Source organism: Pinus tabuliformis, chromosome 3_1 (genome assembly GCF_031772625.1).
Source record: "Pinus tabuliformis cultivar Carrire ecotype Pingquan chromosome 3_1, CPIR1, whole genome shotgun sequence".
Lineage (NCBI taxonomy): Eukaryota > Viridiplantae > Streptophyta > Pinopsida > Pinales > Pinaceae > Pinus > Pinus tabuliformis.
The window spans coordinates 314,467,124-314,485,011 of record NC_142301.1 but is presented as its reverse complement, the minus strand read 5'-3'; the positions used below and the strand labels follow the sequence as shown (position 1 = coordinate 314,485,011).

General features: G+C 39.9%; 1 protein-coding gene across 3 annotated transcripts in view; it reads right to left on the bottom strand.

The window, feature by feature from the left end:
• The window catches only part of LOC149187038 (Protein kinase superfamily protein), a 409,207-nt gene that overhangs the window by 156,929 nt on the left and 234,390 nt on the right, over window positions 1–17,888 (bottom strand). For all 3 annotated transcript variants that reach the window (XM_089411266.1, XM_089411265.1, XM_089411264.1), the window contains exon 10: window positions 15,648–16,021. In XM_089411266.1, coding sequence (XP_089267392.1) covers window positions 15,648–16,021 — 374 coding nt within the window. The remainder of the gene's footprint in view (window positions 1–15,647; window positions 16,022–17,888) is intronic.

Below are 17,888 nucleotides of genomic sequence, written 5' to 3'. Positions count from 1 at the left end.
GGTCACTTATAATTTTACATCCTAAAGCACATTAAAAATTAAATGGGGAACATTGATGTTTTAGCCATATTAAATTTTAATCAACAACTTCAAAACTATGCTAAGTCTCCTTTCATGTTTTAACAAATCTACCACTCGGTCATACTTCTAGACTCTATATGTTAAGTTTATTAGTATTATCAACCGATGACGATAACTAAAAATTTTGAGAAGACAATTATTGAACCCAACAGATAGAAATGTCGTGAATGAAATAAAATCTAAGAGCCATACAATGTTGTTGCTATGTAAAAGTGATAAAGCTTTAAGTGAATGAATTATGATATTATGTTTTGAACTGCTGGGAAGTTACAATGTCATGATCAGCAGCATCTCGTGAATAACTGTTGTTGGAAGCAACTCTTAAATGCAGACATCAACACTGAAATGTGCATGGTTGAGTACATAAACAAGTGCGAAAAGCGCTAATACTGATTGACAGCCAGTTATTTTTACAGCTCCAACAAGGTACAACAGTAAAGTGCATATAGAGTCAAAATCACAATGTCACTGCGTTAAGGTTGTTATATACATGTGACAGTGCTATATTTATACATGTGACAGTGCAGGCATTATTGTTGTATGCCATCGCAGTTAAACTTAAAAGGAATACCGAATACGTCACCGTTCACGCAGGTTACCTCAAGGTTGAAGGCTCACGCAGATATATGAATATCTCAGCAATCCGGCTCTACGGTGTCAAATGCAGCTCTGCGGCGGTGTCGACTGAGGACTCTGCGACGGTGTCGACTGAGGACTCTGCGGACTTGGGACTATGATAATGAAACATTGAAATCGCTAACCAATAAAGTTATAAACGCGTTACGCCACAATCCGAAACCCAAAACCCGATAAACCTAAACGCAAAACTGGCGGGACTCGCAAAAAAACACAGAATCGGAATAATCGCCATACTCGCGAGTCAAACTCGGTCAACGCTATTTGACTCGCAAAGTTTCAATTCGGATCGTTTCATGGCCGAGCAGAGTACAAATCGCGATTAATCGGCAAAATCGCCGATTCCTGTTTCACTGGTTTAAACACTGTTGGAAGCTGGATCAAGAAGGTCATCTACTACTTGTTCAACAAGGTCAAGAGTCAAGGATTCTTGGCTGCTATTATAGGTTCTCTTACTAATCACTATGTTGTTAGAGGCCTAGGATCAACATCGTTGAAGCTGGATAATGGATCAATTGCATTTTATATGTTCCAGGTTTGAAAAAGAATTTGCTTTTTATTGTTTAGAAGATAAAAGGGAAAGAATTGTTTTTGTTGATGGAAAAGTATTGGTTTGGGAAAAAGACTCTAGTATTGATAATGCTAGGGTTATTGGAGTTCATGAAACTAGTGAAACTAGGTCTAAAGAGATATTAGACCTCATCCATTCCGATGTGTGTGGGCCCATGTTTGACAAATCACTTGGAGGTCATCTCTACTATGTAACATTCATTGATGACCATTCTAGAAAGACATGGCTCTACCTCCTCAAGACAAATGATGAAGTATTTGATAAGTTCAAGGAGTTTAGGGCTGAAGTGGAAACCCTAACCGAAAGAAAGATAAAAACTCTGAGGTCTGACAATGGTGGGAAATACACTTCTAAGGAATTGATTGCATATTGTAAGGAAGTTGATATTAAGAGGGAGCTCATTGTTCCCTATTATCCCGAACAAAATGGATTGGTCGAAAGGAAGAATAGGTCAATTGAAGAAGGCACTCAAACTATGCTCAAGATCTACCAATGTTCTTATGGGAAAAAGCAGCAAGGACAACCGTATACATTTAAAATAGGAGTCCTCATAAGAGTCTTGATAATACAACACCCGAAGAAGTATTCACAGGAAAGAAGCCGAGTGTGGATCACCTCTGAATCTTTGGAAGTCCAACATATATTCATGTTCCGTAAGACATTTGCTATATTCTCAAGAAGTATGAAGGAGAACCTCTCAGGACAAGGTAGGTCAAGGAACAAAGGTATGCTTTAAATACATTGATTTCTTTATATTGAAAGGATTATTCATTTGATAGTCTATTACTAACATTGTTATGTCTAGCTATATTGAATCATAATGATTCTTGTTTTTGGGTGATTCATCTCTTGATAAATCTACCCACCCCCTCTCATATTCTGAATTGATTTTGTAGAACCCTAGACAGGTTCTAGAAAACCCTAACCGAAGGGTATGCTAATGTGAATGTCTGAAACCCTAAATTGCTTAGGGATATTGTGAAATGCTATTTGAAGTTTGATGATGTCATGTTTGGGATTTTGGTATGATCAGGAAAACCTAACTTGTTAGGGTTGAATGATAAGGTCTAAAATCCCGAACCTTTGAAGTTTTGGTAATGTTGGGTTTGCTATGTTTCTACATTGAAACCCTAGCTCATTAGGGTTTGGTGGAATGTGTTGGACACCTAATCCTCAATGGGTTAGTGTGGAAGCCGAATGGACAAAAGGAGTCCAAGAGACCTTGGGATGTGAAACCCAACAGTCAAACAATGTACTATAAATGTATATCATTTGTCAATAAAAATTGTACTTGCATGTTTCATCTTTCATATTGTTCTTGCTCCCATGTGTGTTTAACATGGTATCAAAGCAGGCGATTGTTGGTCCTGCCCCAATTTGAGCCATTTGTTTTGTGGTCTCTATATATATGTCAATTCTGCGTTACCTGACCTCTGACTCTGCCTTATTCCCCTCAGACCTGAAATAACCTACCTCTGCCAGCACTGCACATCTGTCCATACTGTCAATTTTTACAACACTGTCATTTCCTGTTTTAGCGCTGAGGTCTGACGGTGCCACTGCAGAGATACGCCACCAGCTCCTGGTATGCGTATGGTTCGAAGTTGAATGGTATGCACATGGTTTTTGAATATTAATGATGTTGAATGAATGCGTTATGTTAGAAGTTGAATGCGGTTTTGAATCATTTGAACGTTGTTGAATGAATCTGCTGCGCCACGCAGAGATACATGTATTGCTTTAACGTTTGAATGGTATATGCGTTATGGTATATGTGTTAAAACGACTTTGGTATAACGTTGTGGCTGAATCATTTGAACGTTGTTTTAACGCTGTATATATTGAATGGAGTCCAGTGGTATAAATCGTTTGGTTTATTGAACGTTGAATGGTATACACCGTAAGTGTGCAAGAGTTCAGCTTATTAACGTTGTTTGGTCCAGCGTATATATGGTATTAAACTGTCGTGTTGTCTTTTGACACAGCGTTTGAGTGGGAATATTGAATGCGTTTTGATATGCGCTGTCTAATGGTATGCGCCCGTCCAAGTTCTGATATTGAACTGACTTTTGGTATATGGTTTTAACGCTGTCCCATTTTTAACACAGCGTTTGAATTATTGAATGCGTTGAATGGTATCAACAGTTTATTGTGTAACAGCATATGTATTGAACGGTTTATTGAATGCGTATTAACGCTGTGGAGTTAACGTTGTGCGTTATATCAGAATTTGTATTTGCTTTGAACACAGTTTGTATATGCGTTGAACTGACTTCAGTATTCTTTTGATTTGGCTGAGAAGAGCTTTGGTATACAGCGTTGAACTAACATGGAAGGGTCTCTGCGTTTGGGTTCAATCTTTGTAAGACAGCGCACAATTGGGATGTAATATCCACGGCAATTGCAGAAGTTAATTGGAAAATCGAATTACAATGTTAAGAAATGCAGTGGAGCGTTTGAAGGATTGATGGAGGAGGTGTTAAATTGGGTTGAAGACTTCAACAGTACTTGGTGGTCTGTAATCGAATAACTTCGATTGGACAGCGCTGAAGAATGTATCGATTTGAAAAAGACCACAAGCCAACGAATCTGGCAAAGTTATTAAACGAAGGCGCTGAAAGATTACAATCTGGCAAAGTCTCAACAACAGTATTGCAGTAGTCGTATAAGGTTAACTGTAATGTTAATGACAAGGTATGAAATTCTGGCATTCAATTTTAAGAGCTGGTAAGCAGAATGGGAAGGGCGCACTTATATATTTGATATTGGTTCATTTAAAATAATGTTAAAATTAAATGATGGGGCATTGTCTCATTGACTTCTGAGTATATGAAATCAGATACTGAAACCCATATATAAATGATTGTGGAAATGATTCAAGAAGAAGATTTTGGGCTTAAAACCAGAATTAAAAGGGCTATTGTATTGAGGTTTGGTTGAGACAAAACTTTGTGCAATTTAATGTGAAATGGAAACCATATAGATAATGGCCCAGAGTGAGTGAAATGCCAAGCTTTTGATTGAATCCAGCATATGTGAATGTAATTGTGGTAATGAATCTGAATTATGAGAGCATTCGAAGTTGATGGGATTGATAGTTAAAATATGAATGAGGATGAAGGAAACTTCACATACAGTGATTGATTTTTATTGAGTTTTCATGAACCATGAAATATGTGAACAGGTGTTTGATAAGCTTCTGCATGCAAATGATAAAATGTGAATTTGCCAGGAATTGAAAGGTAAGCTTCCACATATTAATTGAGATTGTCAGTGGTAGAAATTTGCCAGACATTGAGACACTGATTGAGCATAGGCCGAGATGCATGTTCATATGCATGTGCTACTATGAAACCCTTGAAATTGCAATGTTGACTTAGTTTATATATCTGCATTGTTCCACATAAGATTATGAGATTATGTACAATTCTTTCTCTGGGAATCTGTAATCCCACAATTGTAGTTGTTCCACATGTTATCATGAATGGTTACAATCGCTATTGAACTTGACTATTCTTTTCCACTGGCCGAGAAAGTGAAGGAGTATTTGAAGGATTCAAGCAAGTTTGCAGTTGCTGCTGCCCCAGTGTGGCTTTGTATTTAAAATTCATTATAGTGCATTAATTCCTTGCTTCAACTGCTGCATAAAGAGTTTGGTGGGCTGATTGTAATCTTTTATGGAGAAAAGTTTTGTCGGTTGTTTTGTCAGAACATAATGCTGGTCATGAGTAAACTCTTATTTTCATGTAATGGATTGTAATCGGTGCTTGCTGGTTGAACTCTGATCATTTGCTGCACATGTATAAAGGATATTGCTGTGTACTGTGAGTAGGTATTACTTTTCTGCACTGAGTAGTAGTTGTAAGGTGTAAATCTGACATTGAAGAAAAAAAATGGCTAGAATCAGTGAAGTATTAGAGTTCCTCAAAACTCTAATGTCATCTACTACTCATGATACATTAAAAGTCAGCAAAGTTTCTCTCACAGATATTCAGGTCTGTCTACAAAATGCACAGGAAAAGATTGATTTTTTGCAGCTTGAATCACAGCTACAGCAAGAAGAGCTACATCAAAATAGACATCATTCTGAACCTGTTTTTGTTCAGAACATTGAGACAACCACCCATCAGCAGCAAGTCAATAATGTTACAGTTCATTCAAATAAAGCAGCAGTTGTAAATGCAGATGCAGAAACTCAGTCTGCACTTCCCAAGCCCATCATCAGACCTTGGGAACAGCTTGTCCACAACAAGCACAGAACTGGTCTTGGATATGACAAGGACTTGCCCTTTCATATTCCAGACTACTCAAAGCCCATTCAGTTTCAGAGTGCTGGATTTATTCATGACACTTCACATGCTCCTCATGACAGTTCACCTCCAGCTGTTCCAAATTCTACTCCTCTTCCACCGCAACAACAACAACAACAGATCGTAAAATGCCAACACTGTGACTGAGTTGGCCATCTGAAAGATCACTGTTTTGATCTTCATCCATGTGAGCACTGCCATAAAACCAACCATTCTTCACACAGATGCTTCAGAAACAAACGTCCTGCAAGAACAAAGATTCATCTTGGATGGATCGCTTCTTGGCAATGGGCATCAACAGCCAAGAAGATATTCCAAACACATGTCAGAACTTGTTCCAGAGTATTGAACAATCTTGCAGTTGAGTTTTCTCCATCGTCTCACCTTGTATCTGACAGGGGGGAAAATGATGGTCATCTACAAGCTTCAAAGCCACATCAAGAGAGCCTGAGCCACAACCTGCCACACCAGTTTCAGAGTTGTAGCTAGAAACAAAGATGTCCTTGAACATGCCTTCAGTTGGCAATCTGGGACACTTCCTCTAGCAGAAGACTTCAGCTTCTTGCCAGTTTTGGAAGAATTCCAGGAACAAAATTGAGAACACTTCCTCTAGCAGAAGACTCCAGCGTCTTGCCAGTTTTGGAAGAGTTCCAGGAATTGCATTAAGCATTCCAGAGTTTTTGGTCATCCTTAAACCATCACAGGTTGAGACTTCCCTTTTCAGGTTGAAGTTATCCCTTTTATGTGGGGTGAGACCTCCCTTTCATGGTTGAAGGTTTCCCTCTTTAAAACAATAGGATCACTTCCTCTAGCAGAAGACTTCAGCTTCTTGCCAGTTTTGGAAGAGTTCCGGGAACTGCACTAAGCGTTCCAGTGTTGGTGGTCATCCTTAAACCACCGCCCATTATACCAACATTTCAGAGAGCACATTCAGCCTAGTGCTGCCATGCATTTTTGCACATTTTGTATTTCAGCTCTCTTCTTGGACTCATACATAACCCTTCAGATTAAGGGGGGGAATGTTGGACACCTAATCCTCAATGGGTTAGTGTGGAAGCCGAATGGACAAAAGGAGTCCAAGAGACCTTGGGATGTGAAACCCAACGGTCAAACAATGTACTATAAATGTATATCATTTGTCAATAAAAATTGTACTTGCATGTTTCATCTTTCATATTGTTCTTGCTCCCATGTGCGTTTAACAGAATGTGTGAGCAAGACCCTTATATTGTCTTAGAAATGATTTCCATGGTATGTGTGTGATTTGTCTGATCAAACCCTAGTCTAATCTAGTTTATCTAACTCTTATTTGATAATTTTGTGAAGTTGGGTTTGACTAACACATGATATGAAATGTATTTGCATGATGATGAAATCTATGCATGTATGGATATGTCTTTTTGGTCGAAACCTTATCTTGGTCTAGGTCAAATGTATTAATGTTTTTGGACATATGATATGCTTATGAATGATCATGAATTCCTAGATATATATGTTGACCTAGTTATTGATGGCCATAAGTCTTAGGATTAATGGAAATCCTTGCCTAAGATTCTAGGATGATAATATTTGGATATCTAGGGTTTTATAGATAAACCCTAGTGAAGTTAAATTGTCTAGTATGTGTGATATAACAATCTAAAATCTATTAAATGATTGTTGAAAATGAAAATCTAGGGTTTTGCAATTAAATCCTAGTAGTAACATTGTCTAGTGTGAAATGTAACAATCTAAGATCTATGTATTTAATGATTGTTGAGATTGTGAAAATGGAATTCTAGGGTTTTGGAGTTAAACCTTAGTCAAAGTAAAATCTCTGAAATATGATGATTTGAGATTTGTGTAAGATTGTTGAAATTGTGAAAATGGAATTCTAGGGTTTTGGAGTTGAACCTTAGTTGAAGTAGAAATCTCTGATGAATGTTGACAATATGATAATTTGAGATTGTTGAAATTTGAGTTTTTGATGGATTTGATGACTGATAGGAAATCTAGTGTTTGCAACTAACCTTAGTGGAACCTGGTCAGGGTAATGACTAAGTTGTGATTGACTTTGATTGATTATTTTGTATGAAATCTAGGATTTATATAAATCCCTAGTGAGAAGTCTAACATATGAATTTTGAAAGGTTATTAGATGCCTTGTAGATCTATATTTGTGTGAACTATTTCTAGGGTTTGCTATATGTTGAAGTAAGGTATGTCATACCTTTGGAAGAAACATTGAAACCCTAGATGGAATGAAAAATGTTATGAAGTAGTCTAGGGTTTATGATAAAATCCCTAGCAAGATGTTAAAGAGTATATGTCTCTTATTTGTAATTAAGTTTGGGTATCTGATATGTATAAAGTTGAAATGCTTTCGTGATTCTGATATGGCTAACTTCATGCTTCTATAGATTTGGTTGTACTTTCTATCTAAGTTGTGTAGGCACACAATCTTCAATTTGGTGAAGATGCTCGTTGATAAGCATGATGAGGATGATAGTAACTCTGATGAAATGGTTGGAAGCCATGAAAGATTCTCCGATGATGAAAAGAAGAAGTAGAACTCCCTAAGTTAAGAGGGAGCTTGAATGGAAGGAATCTCCCTAGGATAAGAGGATGGTTGAGAATATTCCTTGTATAGGAATGATTAGATCCTCTCTGTTTAAGAGGGAGTGACAGATATGATTCTCTGCTTCATGTGTCATGCACTAGACGGGGACTAACAATCGTAAGTTTTAGTGAAGCCCATGAGTAGGAGAAGGAAATTGGAGAATGCATTTTGAGATGTTGCTGAAAGAAGGAAAGCACAATCTGATTGAAGAATATGTTGGTGCATATGAAGTAGGAAGAAAAATGTATGATTCAGGAATCTTTTGTCAAAGATTCGGTTGATAGTCCTACTATGGAAAGTTGAGAAGCAACACCTATTGACTGGAAGATCCCCTAGGTTTGTATTTGATTATGTACATGTGAAAGTAAATTATTGATTGGGGTTGTGTTTGTACAAGTAATTCTCTCAAAGGTTTTGATAGCATGTTGGTTACCAATCAGTTTGATTGGGAGAGATTGGTCATCCTTGATCTGTTGGATCAAGGGGTGTTGAGGCTTTGTGAGTGAAGCATTGCCTGGGAAGACATCTGGCCGACGCTTTGTCTTGATGTCTGGAAGTTGGAAAGGTGGTGTTGGTTATTAAGCTTTGTTTTGGATACACACCTGAATTTTTGGGTTGGTGGCTAGCAAGTAAGCCTGATGGTACCTAGAGGGGCTGAAAGCTTGAGTCCATCTTAGTCCCACTTGGATAGATTGCCTTAGTCAGGAATCTAGTCCATGGAATTGCAGTGTTTAAATTGTTGAGAGACCAATGGATAGATTGCCCTGGTCAGGAATTTAGTCCGAATTGTTGAGAAACCACTTGGATAGATTGCCCTGGTCAGGAATCTAGTCCATGACATTGCGGTGCCTAAAGTTCTTCTTGGTTCATATAGTTTGAGATCTTCCATTGTATTTGAATTTTGTACATTATGAATACCTCCCTAGTTAAGAGGGAGTGTTGGAATATGTAACTATGTTCGGTCTTCATTAATGTACTTGAGTCATCATGTAATGTACTTGTCAAAAGAATAAAGAAAATAATTTTTATTATTATTGTGACATATTAAAGCATGGGTTTCATGCTTGGGTCACCATGTTTTAGGTCAAAGTCCCCATTGAGGACTTCTAAGATTTATTCTGAGTCAATAGAGTCATTGTACTTTTAAAGAGACCCTCCTTGGGTTTTTGAATCATGTAAAAAGTTTAAGTATTGAGTCAAATATGAATTATGTAATCTCCACACCATGTCCGCCTAGAAGAAGATCAAGTTGGCCTAAGGACCCTATTCGACCTCACATGGAGCCTATAAAAGCAAGCTCATCGAATTCATTTGAATTATCATTCTATTGCACAAGTTCAAAATCTCTTATAGCTAGGAAAAAGTGCAAAGTTCCCTTGAAACTGGGAAAGAGTGCGAAGTCTGTTGTCAGGAAGCCAAAGTGAATGTGAGTTTGGGGAAGTCTAAGGAGAAAGGAAAAATCGAAATTTTGGTGTCTCTCTCTCCCTGCTTCATGGTCTGGATTGGGATATCAAAGTCTCCTGAATTTCGTTGTTGTCGGAAGTTGCTGCCTAGTCGAAGTTGTTGGAAGGGGTCGAAGATCAGGGAGGCTAACTTGGTCTGGAGGGAAAGTTTGGTCTTGGTCTAGGGTGAAGAGTCTCAAAGAATACTATTGAAAGGAAGAATTATCTTGACTAGGTTTTCCCTTGAGGGGGGTTTTGCCCTGACATGTGCCTATATCTTGTGTCTCTTGTTTTGTGATCTTCATACACATAATATGGTAATTGCTTGATGTAAGATAAGATAATTGTTGGAATTTATAAGTCTGACACGTTAGAAACCCTTCATTCATTTTACTGATTTATTCCTACCTACTTGTTCTGTTAATTAACAAGTTATTTACCATGTAAATACTGGAAATAAATACAAGTACATGCTCAACACATTACAGATCATCAACTGAAGGAAATAGAAACAAGCACACAAGTGACACCGTTGTTTTTGGACGGATGTCCCCAGAAAAACCCAATGCGGGAAAACCGGTGCAACTATCTGTGGGTTTGATTTATTAAGCAGTTTCAGAATACAATCTAGGTGCCAAATCCGACTCACCCAACAGAGAAAAATCTCGACAGTAGTACCTCTCTACTCAGAAGTAGATGTTCCGGCTCATACCCTGGATAAACACTCCGGCATCTCCACAGCTCCAATCTGCCCCACGAAACCCCAGCGTCAACCTCTAGGGATTGTGTCAACCTCTCTCTGACCCAGCGTTAGCCCAACGTCACTCTGGCTTGGCCTGTGTCAGCCCTCTGCGTCACCCAAGCTGGCCCTCTGAGGCACTGCGCAGCTCTTGGCTGCCTCTGTGTCAGCCCTGGCTACTTCTGCGTCCCTCTCTCCGGCTACTGCGTTGATCCTCTTGATGCTATCTCTGCCTCTCTGCTTCTGTATTCACTACCCCTTAGCTGCAACTCCGATCACTCTCTCAACTTTCTCAGCAAACCCAGCCCCAAAGAGTCTAAATCTTGATATCTTGGTGTGTTCTCCAAGTGACCCTCAAGCCTCCTCTTATACTTTTCTCATTGACAAATCAACGGCCGAGATTAAGTCCCAAATCAACGGCTAAGATTAGATCTGGCTTGATCCATGATTTTTGGACCATTCTAACACAGTTTTATATTAATTCACATTAATATTTTATTTTCCCTAAGTTTAGACTTAGGGACTCCATTAAAAATATTAATTATTTTAATATCTCCCAAACTGTTTAGAATCTGCCCAAACCCTTTCTGGGTATTGCAGATCTCATGTGCCTTAGCCTCTCCACCAATTTTCGTGGCTAGAGCACATCCGATGCTACCCCAAATCAACAATCCCTCTTAGTAAGGATTGTGCTCTAGTAATACTGCTCACTGAGAATCACTTTGATCATCTGGCATCGGTCCCTGTGCTGATGCTAGGCCTGCTACCCAACATCCTCTTCACTGCTGCATCCTGTACTACCACTCATGGCCCTGCCACTGCCACTGCTGCATCCGTACTACAACTCCCTCTGCATCCGTGTTACTGCCCATGGCTTTGCCACTGTGTTGCATCTGCACTGCAACCCCTCTCATCACGCTGCATCGTGTTGCCCATAGCACCCCACTGCTAACTATTGCACTGCAACCTAGTTACTGAGAAGTAAGTAACTGATCTCCCAACTCTGACATCTCCGTCAAGCTAGAAACATTCTTGATGCTGAAGCTCCCTCTGTCACTGGCAAGTGCTCCCTCTCCGACCTCTACGCTGCTGCAACAACTCTGTGCATCTCGCACTGTTGCACACCTCTCTGTGCCATCCTGCACTGGTGCAACAATCCCGTGCCTCTCGCACTATTGCAGCATGCTAGCCTCGCACTGTCCTAGGAATCCTGCACTGTAGCTCTCTCTGTTGCTCCATCTACATCCCTCTCTACTGACATCGCCAGTACTGCTACTCCTCTTCGGGGCTCTCGTAGCAAGGTCTAATCCAAGAGGCTGGGTACCTCGAGGATCCTACCCCTTATCGCCTATAGTCTGCCTGACTACAGCTCGATGTCTCCCCACTTCTTCTGAAGTGGCACATGAGCACTCATGGCACAATCATCATCTGTCTCCACTTCCTTCTCTGCCCTTACTGGCGCTGCCTTGGTCTCGGAGGCCTCTCCCTTACTCTTCTTCCTTGGACATTGGGTAGTATAATGACCCAGCTCCCCATAGTGGAAGCATTTGACCTTGGAGAGGTCCTTCTTCTTCCATTTCTCCTGCTTTCCCTCAGATGCTAGGGCAACATCCTCCTCCTCCTCCTTTTTGATTCTAATCTCCTTGTTGCTGCTTCCCGCCTTGCTCAGCCTTCTGATCTCTTCTTGGCGAAGAGTAGCCCACATTTCCTCCCAATCTGCAAGGGTTTCCCTGCCCAGTATGCTCTGGAAAAACACCTCCCAGTCTTCTAAGACTATGTTCAGGGTTGTTCTCACCATCAATTTTGGATCTGGCGTTGACCATATGGAAGTCAGCTGATCCTGGATCACCTTCAATTGACCGAGGAATGGATCGATCTGTTTTCCCTTCTTCATCTGGTATGATCGCAGTTGATTTTCTAGTAGCATCTCCCTCTGCACGGAAGTACGCTGATACAACTTGGTCAGGGCCTCCCACATCTCCTGTGTCGTATTCTTCTCGGCAATATGTGGTATTATATGATCCTTGACACCGTCAAGGATGATACTCTTAGCACTCGCCATTGCATCCTCGTACATGTCATTATCAGTCGGGTCAACTGGGATAGCTATCGTCCTCAAGGCAAAGTGCTTGACACGATTCCTGTCTAGTACGGATAAGATTTTGGCCTTCGAGACTACGAAGTTTGAGGCTCTGTCCAGTCTTTCCTGGTCTCTTACTCTGTGTAGTGCCATTTCCCTGCTCCTCTACTTCCCTCCTCGAAGTTCTCGATATAACTCCCTCTAAGCATCGATTTCCTTCCTAAAAACACTTCTGCCAATGTCGAGATGCCCCTCTCCAATCATCTGTGCAACTGCAAACACTGACCTGGATTCCTTGGCTAGAAATCCACCTCGGCAACAACTCCCTCCTCCTTGGCCTTGCCTTGTTAGGTATTGTTCTGACTACAGTACCCCACCAACTGCACTCTGCAACTTACCCACAGCCTCCTAAACCCCAACAAACTGAAGGTTAGAACTCCTAGGCTCTACGCAATCCCGACACTAGCAAATCAGCTCCCTTGGCCAACTGCACCAGCCCTCCTGGCCTCTGCATGAGCCTCTCTTTTCCTCCCTTAGCCTCTACGCAGCCTCTTCTTGGCTCAATCTTGATGACGCAGGCACTACGTCACCCTTTCCTTGTTGCTACTTTGCTGGGAACAACTTTTGTCACTCGGGACAGCTATTTTCTGTTGTTGTTGCTCTGCTCGGTTGATGTCCTTAGTTCTCCTGTGATTTGCAACCACCCTCTGATACCATGTTGGAATTTCTAAGTCTGACACGTTAGAAACCCTTCATGCACTTTACTGATTTATTCCTACCTACTTGTTCTATTAATTAACAAGTTATTTACCATGTAAATACTGGAAATAAATACAAGTACATGCTCAACACATTACAGATCATCAACTGAAGGAAATAGAAACAAGCACACAAGTGACATCGTTGTTTTTGGACTAATGTCCCCGGAAAAACCCAATGCGGGAAAACCGGTGCAACTATCTAAGGGTTTGATTTATTAAGCAGTTTCAAAATACAATATGGGTGCCAAATCCGGCTCACCCAACAGAGAAAAATCTCGGCAGTAGTACCTCTCTACTTGGAAGCGGATGTTCCGGATGAAACCTCAGATAAACACTATGGCAGCTCCACAGCTCCAATCTGCCCCACGAAACACCATCGTCAGCCTCTAGGGACTACATCAACCTCTCTTTGGCCCAGCGTTAGCCCAACGTCACTCTAGCTTGGCCTGCGTCAGCCTCTGGAGGCACTGGGTCAGCCCTCTGGCCCTTTGAGGCACTGCGCAGCTCCTGGTTGCCTCTGCGTGAGCCCTGGCTGGCTTTGCATGAACCCTTGGCTGCTTTTGCGTCCCTCTCTCCGGCTACTACGTTGATCCTCCCGGTGCTATCTTTGCCTCTCTGCTTCTGTATTCACTGCCCCTCAGCTGCAACTCCGATCACTCTCTCAACTTTCTTAGCAAACCCAGCCCCAGAAAGTCAAAATTTTGATCTCTTGGTGTGTTCTCCAAGTGACCCTCGAGCCTCCTCTTATACTTTTCTTGTTGACAAATCAATGGTCAAGATTAAGTCCCTAATCAACGGCTAAGATTAGATCTGGCTTGATCCATGACTTTTGGACCATTCTAACACAGTTTTATATTAATTCACATTAATATTTTATTTTCCCTAAGTTTAGACTTAGGGACTCCATTAAAAATATTAATTATGTTAATATCTCCCAAATTGTTTAGAATGTGCCCAAACCCTTTTTGGGTATTGGAGATCTCATATGCCTTAACCTCTCCACCAATTTTCGTGGCTAGAGCACATCCGATGCTACCCCAAATCAACAATAATAAAGAAGTAAAAGAAGCCAACACACTCACAAGTAATTATCAAGAAAGGAGAATCAAACCCTAATATAATTACTTTGATTTTCCAACACTAGGAACCATCCTGACGAAGCACACTCTCAAAACCTAGTCCTAAAGGTCCTCTTTGCCCTTCCTAGAGAGCCCATCACCTTTCTTCCAAAGCAAGCAACCCATTTAATTGAGTCTCTCTTGTGAATAGGCCTAGGAATCACTCCTCATACTCTTATTGACCTATTCATCTTGTGATTCCCCCTTTATACCTGGTCTTCTTCCATCGGTGAAAGTCCGTAAAGAGTGGGGAGCCTTAGCTGAAGTGACAATGGGCTATCGCTCCATTGTTGCCCTTGAACTAGTAGTTGCCCTATAGGTGCCCTTAAACTAGTAGTTACCCTATAGGATCCCCTCGCAGGACCCCTGCTAGTTTGAGCGGTAACAGTCACCTTATACCTTATCCTTGGAACATCCATCATAGATGACCTTATACCAAGACTCCTCCCATTTGTGAAAGTCGATAAAGAGCAAAGGGTTTTCGCTGTGGTGACAGTGGGCCATCACCCCATTGTTTCCACTTAATCTAGTGATAACCTTGTAGGGTACCCCTCTCCAAGGCTTGCTAGATTTTGCGGCAACACTCCCCATGGGACAAACCTAGAGGAAGTATAAGGGGATTGGTCCTATAATTATAGAACTAGCATGTAGACTCCAATTCCTTAATTAAATGGAGGAAACCTAGAAGGGGCATACTTGTGAAATCACTGCTCCTAGGACCTGGGGGGTTGTTAGCGTGATTGTCTCTTACTTGTATCTTCATTGTTGGGTAGACAGCCAGCTGTAGTTCTTGTAGAGTAAGTTGTTTACATAGTTTTATCTTTGATGACTCATAGTTTTATCTTTGATGACTCTAGTTATAGATGATCTCTATAGAATGAACTTGGTTTTTCAATTAATCTAATCAAACGAGAAACTTTAGAAGGGAATTCAAGAACTTATTATTTCCAATTGCATCATAGTTGAATTGAATATCAAGACATTCCCAAATTCTTAAAATAAGAAAAGATAATAAACAAATCTCCATCTTAAGAGATATCTTCTTATGGTGTGGTAATTTCATTTCATGTAATTGAAGTACAATTTTTATTTACTATTTTTTTCTTCTCCAGGGTATACAGAAATGGTTCTATTTGCCAGGCAATCAACAAAACAGTTGCTATAGATAAATAAAAATAACACGATGGATTTGCAGACACGAAAACGATGAATCTCTACTCATAGAGCAGAAATATTTTAGAAGAAAGGTTAAAATATTTCAATTTATTCACACTTCGTCTGAAATTTGAAGAAGGCCAACAAGTTTATACCTGTGCTATATAAGGATAGGCTTCATCAACAATTGCAAAATCTGGATTACCAACAAGTGCTATGCCCTCCAGCACACCAATTGCTCGAATTATCAAAGCGAAGTAAGGTGGTATTCGGAAAGGGTAATCAAATGTTATTTGAGCCAAATCTGATGCTAGCTCTTGAAAGTTGATGTTCTTTGCTCCTCCTCCTTCAAGGGCTTGATCAAAAACTTTGGCTAAGACTGGCATGATAGGGTCCAAATTGACTCCTTCAGGAATAAAGTCTAGCTTAACAAAGTCCTTAACAATAGCTTCATAATCCCGGTGAATGAGGTGTGAAATCGCTTCAATCATACCATATTTTTTATCATCTGTAATCTTGGTCATTAGTCCTGAAGAATACAAATGTCATGTTATTTCAACTTTTTCGATATCTATGCATTTGAAATACAGGAAAAATACACAGTTTGGCATAAATCCAGCAAAATTTACAAAATACACAGTTTGGCATAAATCTAGCAAAATTTATGCTAAGCTAACGGCATAAAAAAATTTGTGCTCCTTGATTGTATCTTAAGTATTGGGCATGACTTATTGATGGCTATTGGATCCATTTCTTTCTGAACCAATAATCAAGAAAACAATCCCCAAATAATGAGTCAACATTAATTTGTTATTACACTCTCTGGTAGAAATTCTCTAATTTGACAGAAGGTGTCTTTTTCTCTGTTAGGGTTTACTCTTTGGGACACCCCTTCCCACACTTTATTTTTCTTTGTATCTCTCTTGTGTTTCTCGTGGTTGCCATAGCATGTACATTACTGCTTTAAATTTTAACTTGATGTACTCTGTAGTTCTATTGACCTCTTTTCGTCACTCGTGGAGATTAAGAAAACTATCTTCTTTTTTCTTGGGTGAGGAAAATCTCATGGGAAAGCCAAAGGTAATGATGAGTGCTTGATTATGATATGTACAACCCTTTATTCATACACATATTAACATAAGATAAAAGGGTTCAACATTAATAATCATTTATGGATCATATCTACTAGTGGATTTAACTAATATTTAACCATTAGAATTTACCTATACTTACTCTATTGTACTTAACCTAGACTATATTCGGAGATATACTACAAATCATACCCTCCTAAAATGCTTCAACCTCGAAGCATTGGTAAAGATTACTGTCTTAATCTAAATTCTTCATTCTCCAAAGTAGCTTCATCTTTTTGCAAGTTCCACCACTTGATAAAGTATTCATTGACATCTCTTGAATGAAGGGACTTCTTCTAACTTTCAAGGTACCTTTTGCCTCATTTACTAACCTTCCTTCCTCATCCAAGATAGGTAACTTTGTTTGGACTGAAGCTAAGTGACCTGATAAACATGAAAGACAAGATGAAACCAATGTTTGTTTGGAATATGATATGCATACGTTACTTGGCCTACCTGCATCTAGTTTTGCTATGGACCATAGAACTTGGGAGCAAGTTTATGATTCTTTCAGTTTTTGAACCAATTTTGCTTACAAGATTGGAGTTGGACAAACAAACAATCTTCTACCTCAAATTCAGAATTAGTTCTCTTCAAATCAGTGTGTTGCTTGATTTGATTCCTTGCTTCCTCAGGATGATTCTTCAAGATATGGAGGATCTCTCATCAAAAGTGGCTATGCATCTTTTTACAGTAAGAACTTCAGAGTTGGTAATGACATATTCCTTTATTGATGGTGGTGGATATCCATAAAAGGCTTCCAAAGAAGTAAATTCTTATTTACGTGTGGTAGGTAGTATTGTATCGGCATTTTCCGAGGTTTAACCATCTCTGCCACTGAAATTGTAGATCATTCCAAAAGGTCCTTAAGATATTCAAGGAAATAATTTACCACTTCAATATGTCCATCCATTTGAGGATGGTATATGAGGTGCTCATGGTTAATGTGGTCCTACCCCTCATATTGTATGAGTATTGTCCCAATTTGAAGACCCTGTCCATGGAGGTTGCATTTAGAGGATTTTGGTTTTGGTTGATAGGTTTATGGATAGGATTATCACCTTGCTAGCATTAGCATTCCATGTATTTGAGGCTTGCATGTTTGATCTTGACGAAGTATTAGCCTTGATGAGGGTCTTGCATACATGATTGTACATTTGGTTGACCATTAGTACATTGCATTTATGGAAACCAATCAACGAAGGGTTCTCCCTCAGTGTTCTGCCTTATTATGTGAATTGGATGCTCATTGAGGTGGTGAAT